Source organism: Helianthus annuus, chromosome 15, assembly GCF_002127325.2.
Source record: "Helianthus annuus cultivar XRQ/B chromosome 15, HanXRQr2.0-SUNRISE, whole genome shotgun sequence".
Lineage (NCBI taxonomy): Eukaryota > Viridiplantae > Streptophyta > Magnoliopsida > Asterales > Asteraceae > Helianthus > Helianthus annuus.
In genome coordinates, this window is record NC_035447.2 from 35,924,389 (window position 1) to 35,935,417 (window position 11,029).

At 35.6% G+C, this 11,029-nt stretch overlaps 1 protein-coding gene across 1 annotated transcript; it reads left to right on the forward strand.

Annotated features, from left to right (window-relative positions):
* The first annotated feature begins 3,417 nt into the window (after window positions 1–3,417).
* LOC110911312 (transcription elongation factor SPT4 homolog 2) lies at window positions 3,418–10,124 on the forward strand. Its single transcript, XM_022155915.2, has 5 exons — window positions 3,418–3,574; window positions 3,689–3,780; window positions 3,885–3,940; window positions 9,452–9,513; window positions 9,850–10,124. The coding sequence occupies exons 1-5, from the start codon at window positions 3,488–3,490 to the stop codon at window positions 9,898–9,900; spliced, it is 348 nt and encodes a 115-aa protein (XP_022011607.1). The 5' UTR covers window positions 3,418–3,487; the 3' UTR covers window positions 9,901–10,124.
* The last annotated feature ends 905 nt before the right edge of the window (window positions 10,125–11,029 follow it).

Consider the following 11,029-nt stretch of genomic DNA (forward strand, 5'->3'; position numbering starts at 1 on the left):
CCGTTTTTATAAAAAAAAAAGGATGTTAAGAGTTTATATCTTTATTATTAACTTATAAAGATACTAAGTTCAAATTTTTAGTTCCTGACTAATCTTATCTATATGAGTGTATTTTTAACTTATAATCCCTAAAAATATGCAACACAATCTACTATGTATCTAGTCTTAGAACTGACTAATATTATCTATAACAATATAGTTGAACTTATAGTTCCTAAAAATTTGCAACACAATTTAGTATTTATCTAGTAAAGATTGTAAATTTCTGGAGTATTTTATTTATATTACTTGTTATAAAAATGTTTATAAAAATTACTTTTTATAAAATCAAAATGTTTTGTTTATAAATAAAGTAAAAAAAGTGTTTACACATGTAATGTTTCGTTTTAATATGAAAGTAATAATCAAATGACAAAAAATAAAAGATAAGTTATTATAGTTGTAAAGTAAGTTTACTTTGTTGGTTAAATGATAAAATTTATAATTTTATTCTTTAAAGTTCATAACGTTTTTTTTAAATATCCACATGGTACTCATTCAATAAACTTTAAGTTTAAATTTTTTGTTTTTATAAAAATAAAAAATAATAGTTGACTCGTAAGTACATTTTACACCTTTAACTTATTTGTTAAATTTCATTTTTATATATATGAAATTATATTTTTATAAAATTTTAAAAACAGTTTTTATAAAAAATAGGGTGTCAAGAATTTATATCTTTATTAAATTCATATCATAGTAAGTTCAGTTTTTTAGTTTAGTTTTAAAGTTTATTATTTTATTACTTTTTAATTAAGAAATACAAATTATTAGATTAATATCCAGTTAATAACTGCAATATTTTATAATTTCAGCTTGACTATATCTAATCTAACTACAATATCTATTTATTGCAACTTTAGAATATTAATTTGTATAAGTTCAGTTGACTTGTAAATTTAGGATATTAACTTTATTTTGAACTTTATTTATATGGTCAATAACTGCATTATATTAACAACAAAAATAAAGTTCAAATATAAAATAAATTTTATTCATACGTCTAGTTCAAACATAACAACTGAAAATGAAAAAAACAAGTAAAAACACTTGGTATATTTCATATTAGACTACATGAAATCTGTTCCACTTCTGAGTTAACACTCGAGGTATTTTTAATCGGGTTTTCTGATTTGTGCTTGAATCGGCAGTATCTATTCCTCTTCTTTGTCATTGTCCTCATAATCGTCTAAATTAATAACCTCACTCTATTTCCATTCAGAGAGTATCTTGGATCTCTTCCTTTGAGTCTCAAACTTCCGATCCTTAAAAAGGACAAAAATTGAATACAAAAATTAAAAAAGATTAAATAAACCTTAAAATTACCTCTTCACTAAACATCAATACTTTTATCACCATCATCCTGCAATAAAACACATATATGATAATATAACAAACATGTTAATATGAAAGATATACGCAAAAATAATACTTAAAAACCAACAAAATCAATAACTTAGAAGATTGCTCGACAAATGGGTTGTTTAAATTGGCATGTTAATCATGCAATTGAATCTGAAAAATCAAATAAGTTAACATTAACATAAAAGTAAATAAAAGAAAACAATTATTCACTGTTGCGATATAAGTTAACATTAACATAAAAGTAAATAAAAGAAGACAATTATTCACTACTGCGATATAACAGAACTGACCTTAGAATTTTTAATCCCGCATGCTTGGTTTTTCGCAACAATTGAATTCAGAACTGGATCCATTTTTTAACTTTGTTTAGCAATAGATATAAGGGTGTCCTACTATTTATTTATAGTGTTAACTATAGAAGTGCATTAGGGTTTAATTTTAGATTTGCCACCCTTTTATTTAGGAAGTTTGTTGTGGTTAGTTTTAAGTTTTTATAAGATATATCTAAGTATAGATATAAGACAGTTTAAATAAAATAAAATGTGACACATAATATCTTCATTTTATGTTACGGTACTCTTAATTTTTTTTTGTTTTTGTTTGCATAGATGGAGCCTATCTTCGTAGATTAGGCACATTAGATCACAAGTATTAATCACTTATACATTAAAGCATTATCAACTTATACCTTTTAATCCGTGCGTCGATATTGAACAAGAAAACTACAGAAACGTCGACAAAAATGTGTAGGTCGTCATGCTATCTTTTGATTTTTTTAAGCAGTATAGTTTATAAGATATGTCAAGAATATGTAAAAAATTATAAGTTTGTTGTGGAGGGGTGAATCGTAACTAATTATCTATAATTTTGTTAAACCCTTAGGGATTTAAGTGTAATAAGTTTAGGGACTAAAAAATAAATAGTGTTTAAAAGACCAAACTACCCTCATTTTAGGGGTCTTTCTATAAATAAAGGGAAGAAAAAGTTCTTATTTTTTGGGTATCTTAAAATACCCCTCTCTCATGCATTATAATATAGTATAGATTAACGGGTATACCCGATACCCGCGGGTATGCCCGATACCCGACGGGTAATTACCCGAAAAATACCCGACGGGTAACGTGCTGGGTATGGGCCAAAGAATTACAACCGGGTATAGGCCTGGGATTACCAATACCCGGCCCAAGCCCGACCCATTGCCATTCCTAAGCTTGACCAGGCTCGAGCTCGAGCTTGATTAACTTTATGTGAGCTCGGGCTCGAGCTCGGCTCGCTTGTATTTTCTCAAGCTCGAGCTCGGCTCGGGCTCAGCTCGGGCTCGGCTCGTTTATTATATATTAATTAATATATTAAATAAAAATAATATAAATAATAGACTTTTTAGGCTCGTGAGCTCGATAAGTGAAGCTCGGGCTCGAGCTCGTTTACTAAATAAGCTTATTTTAGGTTCGAGGTCGGCTTGTAAACAAGTTTGAATAAGCTCGGCTCGACTCGGCTCGTTTACACTAAGGCTCGATAAGGCTCGACGAGCCTAACGAGCTTCACATGCTAGGCTCGAGCTCGGGCTCGATAAACAAACGAGCTTTATTTTAGGCTCAAGCTCGGGTCGGGCTCGATAAGGCTTGACTCGTTTCGTGCTTTTTCTCGAGCCGATCTCGAGTAGCTCGCGAGCCGCTTGGCTCGTTTGCACCCCTAGTGGCACTAAGGGTCTACATAATGTCCACGTAATCAAGACTCTGCCACGTAGGATTAGAAACTAACTCAGTTAGTAAAGAGTTAACGTAGTGGTGCCAGCACAAACTAAAAGTCAAATTGAGGTGTCGGGCGTCAAAGTGTTAGTTGGGGGTAACAACGGCCAAAAGCCGATAGTTGGGGGGTGATAAAATCCAATAACCCAAAAAAAAACCCTCAAAACTTTTGCCCTGGTTGCAATATATCATACCCCGGGGTAACATTCTGTCAATAACCCATACTACCAGGACCACATTACAAAAAAAAACCAAAATCAAACATCTAAAACCCCAAACCATCTGAAGAACTCGAAAAACATTCGAGAAACATCGAAACCAAATCGAAACAACAAATGACAACCGCTGCACAAATTCCGACGAGTTTCGGCCACGAGCTCCGAGCATGTCTCCGTTGCCGCCTCGTCAAAACCTACGATCAGGTTCACACCATTTTCCCCTAATTTAATCGATCTACTATACCTAAAGTTGCAATTAGGGTTTGATAGTACCAAATTTCATTATTTGCTGTTTAATTGGATGTTTTTGAGTGGCAGTTTCGTGAATCAGGATGTGAGAATTGTCCGTTTTTTAAGATGGATGAAGATTCTGAACGTGTTAATGAGTGTACCACTGTTAATTTCACTGGGTAATGATTAATGTTATAATATAATTAGGGTTTTACTATTATTATTATTTGTTATTTAAAATTTGAAGTTAGGTTTATTGTTTGAATGTTTGATTATGTTGTAGGATTATATCTGTGATGGATCCTGCTAGAAGTTGGGCTGCTAGGTGGCTTCGAATTGGTATGCTTAATTTTTTAATTTTGATTTCTACTTTTATAGACTTTATTTTTGCGTAGCATCTATAGAAGAAGATTTTTGTGTTAACTTATGTTCAAGATTAAGCTTATTTTTTATGTACTCAGTAAGGCTAGACGGTATGGGGAGCGTCCCCCACCCGTCCAGCCCCCCACCCCCCCGGTCGTCGAGTTTAGGACGTTGAGGATGATCCACTAGATGACAAAAATGACTCCTCCCCCTCTCACACACCCCTATCACACCCCTATACATACAATATATACATACACATTTTAGGTCCATCCTCTCATTTCCACACCTCCATCTTCTTTGCCCCATCCTCATGCCATCCTACGTGTCGCTTACGTGGCGGACCATCCTCCAAGGGAGGACCATCACCATACTGTGTAGCCTAATTACCTTGGTTTTAAAAAGTGTGCCAGTTTTCGTGCGTGAGGCGTAGTCTATGTGTGTAGATTTTATTATATTTTGCGTAGGTTTATAGCGTCACGTGCCAGAAATTTAGATATAGTTTAGGTATATGTAAGCTTTATATATGTGCTGTTATGGGTGACTGACCCTAAACCCACCTCAGTCCTGTTAGGATTGGTGAAGCCTTTAGACTGGGATTAAATTGGTTGACAAAGACTCAAGGACGACTATTGGGGTCGGGTTCGTAAGTTCGTTAATTAATTATTAGGTCCCTATTTAGTTTCTTAGCGACCAAGTTAGAAACCTTAATTCTTGGTTATTTATATCCCTTGTATTTTAGTTGTAATCTTTGTACTGTTCGAGCTAACAAAGAAAACACCTAGTTGCAGCTGTGGACGTAGGATTCATACCAAACAAGTCCAGACAACCCGACCCAGACTACCTGCATCACATACCTACATCCATTATTTATGTTAGCTAGCATGCATGTGTTTATCAATTCCATCTGTCCACGTTTACATGTTCTTAGTGGGTTATTATACACCACACCTGTTTGACCATTTTAACGTTATTTTAATGTATATATGTGTGGACGCTCGGGGAGCAAAAGTGAAAGTGCACTACTGCACTAATTTTAATGTTATTTTACTAATTTCGTGAAAATAACGTTAAAAGAGGGGATGGTTAATCATACATCATGTGGTGGCATTGATAGCCGAAAGACAAAAGGGTACATGCACTAATCGGCCTTTGTCCGATTTTTGAGTGTTATGTGCCTTGTGTCCAAGGCTTGATGCAAAACTACTATCGAGCCGGGGGTCTCACTGGAAGCAGCCTCTCTATTCCTACGAGGTAGAGGTAAGGTTGTCTACATCTTACTCTCCTCAGACCCTACCTTAGCTTTGCTATTGATGGGATTATAGTTGTTAAAAGCCATAGCCTCTTGTGCCTAGGCCCATTTTTCAGGCGAGGCGAGGCAGTTGCGCCTTAAGTAGAGGAAATTGCGCTTTAATTCTCCAGGTGATGGTTCATGTGCACATTCCGGCGAGATTCCTAGATTTCAGAGAGTTTCTGGCCAAATTTTCTAAATCCGGCAAGATTCTAGCCAGATCCATATTTTTGTCTAAGGAAAACTACTTTTCTGCACTAGTACACTAATATTTTAAAACTTTTGGTACTAAATAAATGATATAAAGTGTCATATAATAGATTTTGTTTATTTTATTTAAAGAATAGTATTCTTTTTCTAATACATAATATAATTTTAATTTTTTTTTCCTTTTGCGCTTTATTTTTCTCAGGCCCTTGCTTTTTTTGCGCTTTGCACCTAGGCCCCAGGCGAGGCCTATGCGCCTAGCGCCTTTAATAACTATGGATGGGATTTACTGAGTATGATGATGGGATCTGTTTGATCATTTTAAGCACTACACGTTTCATGTTTGGCACTTTCCATGTTTAAATTAGTTCATTCTCTAAGGTTTCCACTTTCCATCTTGTATTTAAAGTCGCTTTGGAGTTTAATGAAATGAGAAGAAAACAGCAAAGTTTTGTGTATTTCTCGTCTCTTTTCTTTGGGAGATTAGCCATCTCGAATCTGCTCTTATCATGTACAACATCCAGATGCACTAAACCTTTCCACGTGGAAGGGGCGTGCCTCAAGCCCATTTTACGTGCGACTGCATATTTTGTTCACTGTGCACCTCACCAAGTCAGAAGTGAGCCACCTTGCGCCTGTCTTAATTTTTTTTCTTCAAGACTTATCGAGTTTGATCGTCGTGGTGAAAGTTTACTTCAATTCGTAGGTAGTGTTCGTTTCTCAGAATGGAATGGAATCTTGAGGGAATTGGAATGTTGATTTCACTCCTTATTTTGTTGGTTTCAACAAGAAAATGAATTGGAATTGAACAACATAAGGAAGGGAATCTACATTCTAATTCCATCCAAATTTCATTCCATTTTGCAAAACAAACACACCTAAATTACAAATCAAATTTCAATTTGATAGGACTCTACCTTGTCAGCGGGTTGACCCATCTGGGTCCAAGGGGTCCCGGTTCAATTACCTTGACCCAGTCAATGAAGAACAAAGATTTAGGGCTGAATTAATGGGGGGTTGACTGCTATTGGAGTGAAAGTCAAGAACAGAGTCAAAGGGCTGAATTTAGGGGCTAAAATTTAGGATTAGTAACATCTCTATTAGTCTATTTCTTATTTAAGTATTTCATTTCTGCCCTAGTTTGGGATGTCTTGTTTAGTTTGATTATCTAAGTGTTTTTGTATTGGAGGTTAGCCATCTCGAACCAGGCCAACTATCTTATTATTTCAATAAATCAGCCCTTTATATTACGGTATCTATCATATGGTTCCATTGCCAGGAATCCCGATGGTGTAGACCTAGAGCAACCAGATTGGGGGCAGCGAAATTGATCACCATTCAATCGCTGCGCAATTGGACGTCATTTCAGAAAAACTCGATTCCTTGTTATCCCTGAAGAATGATATTGCAGCGATCAGGGAAGCTTGGCTAGCAAGACAAACACAGTTAACCAAGGAACCCGAGGATGAACCTCACGGACCGCTCCCAGATCCGGTCAAAGAGGAAGATCCTGATAGTGTCGACGAAGATCGATTTAAGCACGTCTTGGGTGGTCAATTGAAGATCAACGATGATGTTTATAGGATCAGAGATGGTGTTCGATTGAAGGCAAGAGATAGCGTCCTATTCCAAATTGGAGATTTGGAAAAAAATCAAATTCCCATGAAGTTGCTGCGTACCAAATTATCTCTTGTTCACATGACTTCATGGGCTGCTCAAACTAATAAATGGGCTAAACATGGTGGACGGAATGATCCAGATATGTGGAAAATTGGGAACAAAGGTTACCATTACCCTCATCGAGTAGGAGTTGGCCCATTTGCACATAACGAAGTGACTGCTTATTGGTTCGATATAGGTCTCAACTCTACCATCGCTGTTAAAGCTCGTGATTTCTGGAAGCATTCGACTAGAAGATTAGTGGAGGGACAGATCTCGGCAACCATAGAATGGCTTGTTGCCTGGTACAACAATTTTCCGTCTTTCCGACTTGAGGACAAGTCGTTTCACCGGCCGGGATGTATTGATACAATCTTGGTTAACCCGCAGAATTAATTGGGTCAAACTCGATACAGTTATGGAGCAGATTCATATTTTGAATCATGGGTCAACTCGGGTCAACCTCAATTATTCAGTTACCAGAATTAGAGGAGTAAATCATGGGACGGTTTTACCTTTTGGTTTTATAAGTCCTTAAGAGATTTAGGCTGATGGTGTCCATGTTTTATTTATAAAAAATTAGGGTTTTATACCTTTGTAATCGGAGATCTAATCCTTCTCGAATTGGATTATTCTATCAATTTCATCTTTCAATTTCAAGTTCTTATCACAATTTTTGCGCGAATTCCCATTCCAATTCCATTACAATCGATGAAACGAACACTACCTTACTTTCAGTGTCATTCCGAGTTTCTGACGTCATTAAGATCCTATGCAGTTATAGCGGTCCAAAATCGAATAGCGGTCAAGGTCCGTTATATGATATATAGGTTATAGCGGTGGTATAGCGGTAATTTTTATACCATGCATAATTTATGTATTTTATAAATATATAAATATTTCTTTGAAAAATATTAATAGTAATATCAAAATTCATAGTAATATCATTCCATTATCAAAAACCTGTTGCAAAACAAATACTAATAGTAACTTTGAAGTATTTAGTTTAAGAATTAACACAATCAAACACCGTTACTGCTATAACCGCTATAGGCCACCGCTATAGCACCGCTGTAGTACCGCCATAGCACCGCTATAGCGGTATTTAGCGCCGCTAATAGCGGAACCGCTATAGGCCACCGCTATTTGGACCGCTACACACCCTGAGGTCCGCTAACCGCTATAGCACCGCTATTGACTGCTTAGTTAAGATCATAAAATTGGTTTTGATTTAAGGTTTGATGTCTCTCTTTTACTGCATGTGCGTTCACCATCTTTTTCCTTTGGAAACACAATGATACATTTTCTTAACCTGTTTTATAGCAAAATATGTTTCTTGATCAACTTTGCTTCTTTAGCGTGTATACCAGCCGGACGCCTTTTCTTCTTATGTGTATAATTCAATATTTACATAGGTTAAATTATAAATTATTTGAAACGTATATTATATATATCTGAATACACAATACACATATATAGTGTGTATGCGTGTGTGAATTACAGTGTCAAAATAAATGTGATTCAAAACTTATAGAAAGAGGGAAAGAGAGAACGATTCATTGTATCATAGGTAACTAATCGACTCAAATGATCACTAATCTTGGTCCAAATTGGAAACTATATCTTGTTGAATATCGGATATTAGATAACCTCTTGAGTTAACTTTCATTTTGCTTCCTGTGATTTGGTCATTTTAACGGTTTTGCCCCAATAATTTAAAAATAGCCATTTTCCTCCCTGATTTTTCTAGCTTATCACCATTTTGCTCCCCGCCTCTAACTCCATTCAAAAAATCCATTAACTAGAAGGGTATTTTGGTAATTTTATAGATAAAAGCAAGGGCATGTAAGTCTTTTCACCTAAATTAACCTATAACTTGTTTATTTACATGTATATAAGTAATTCTTTTCTGATCCCCCATCTTTCCAACCACTCTTTCTACTGGCCACCACCATCCACTACCACCTGCCGACCACGACTACTGCAACTTTTAACTAAACGTTTTAATTGAGTTAGAGCCAGGGAGTAAACTACCGAAATACCCCTACTTTTAATTGAACGTTTTAACTGAGTTAGAGCCGGGGAGCAAACTGGCGACAAACTCGAAAGATCAAGGAGGAAAATGGCTATTTTTAAACCATTGGAGCAAAACCGTTGAAATGACCAAACCACGGGGAGCAAAACGAAAGTTAACTCTAACCTCTTTGATGTTGATGAATCTAATATCGCACTCATAGTCACTCAACTGGATATGTTTTGCTGTAATTTTTTTTAATCACAAGTTAGTCGACTTTTAGTCCGATTAACAAGTTGCTGTAAACATTTTGCAGGCAAATTTGTTCCAGGTTGCTACACACTGGCTGTTTCAGAAGCGCTATCGGAGGATCTACAGGTTTGTGAACAGTCTGTTTTGCCTTTTAGCAAAATAAAAAAATCGAGGAAAAAAACCTACGGGTCGGGTCAGACCAACCTACAAACATTTTTTACTTTTTTTTTTGGTTTAATAAAAAATGTGAATAATCAAAGGTGTTATTCATGATTACATTGTTGGTACTATTGCAATGATTAGTGTACTCAAATCACATGATCCATTTCTATTTATGTTATATGTTTAAAACCTATTTGACCCGATAGAGATGTTTAAAAAGGTCACCCTATTAACCCGTTCGTATAAAAATGGGTTGGAAATGCCACATCGGGTGTATATAACTGTTTGCATTTTTTGCAGGCTTTGTGTGAGGAAGAACGGATAACATATGTTCCACCTAAACGCGTTTGAGTGCTTTTATGTATGCACATCGATGTACGTGATTTGAAGTTGTAAGCGTCTGGAATGAAAACTTAAACCGTGCTAAACGCCTGGTTAAGGAGACTAGTACTTGTTGCTGTGCTGGAGATTTATTCTATTGAACTAATTCTTGTTCTTGTTATTTAGATACAAAGTCTTAGGATATGTATATTATAAAACTCTTATTAAGTATGACGAAAAAACTTTGTTTATCACCTGAGAATTTAAACTAAAAAAATTAATTTTAAAAGCTGTAGAAAAAAATATGTGAACAAGTTTTAGAAAAACAAAATAGTCATAAAAGGAATCAAAATTTGAATGAAAAATTTACTCTAGACAAAAAGCATAGTAAAAAAGTAAATTCTTATCACCTGATACCGAAATTTTTATACATTAATCTCTATCATGCTAGAGAGAAGTATTTGATTATTCATGTATAGCGTGATTAGGGAGAAGTTGGGAGAATAACTATCGATTGATCAAAGAAATAAGAAAAATTAACATTTTTGCACCGAACAGTGGTATTATATCGAATCAAATTTATACCGATTGAACAATATTGGTATTAGGGCAATAGGGCTGTTCACGAGCCGAGCCGAACCGAACTGATCAGACCTCTGCTCGTGCTCGATTCGTTTACAAACTGATCCGAACTGAACCAATCGTTTTTTTCAACCGAGCCAAACTCGAGCGAGCGTCTTTCGATCCGAGCATTTTTCGAACGAACGTCGAGCGAGTATCGAGCGTCGCAGAACAAACAAGGAAAGTGACAATGAGAGTGCTAGTTATTAGAATAAAGTGTAGTTTTCGTCCCTGTTGTTTTACCCAATAGAACACAAGTAAAAATTTAACAAATAACATGGAATATAAAAACACTCAATTAGTTCTATCGAGATTAGCTAAGCGGGAAGATAAATTGTCGACCGATTGAAACATATCCTTGTTTTATCGGAAGTTTGAAATTGAATGAACCGATTGAAGCAAAACCCTAGCAAGTTGCCATCTTGGCGAGTGGCGATGGAGAAGTCGAATAACGATGGCCAGTAGGGGGTTTTGATTAGGGTCTTGTACTTCTGAATTGAATGACGGGTTGATACTTGAGTATTGATCGACACTTCAC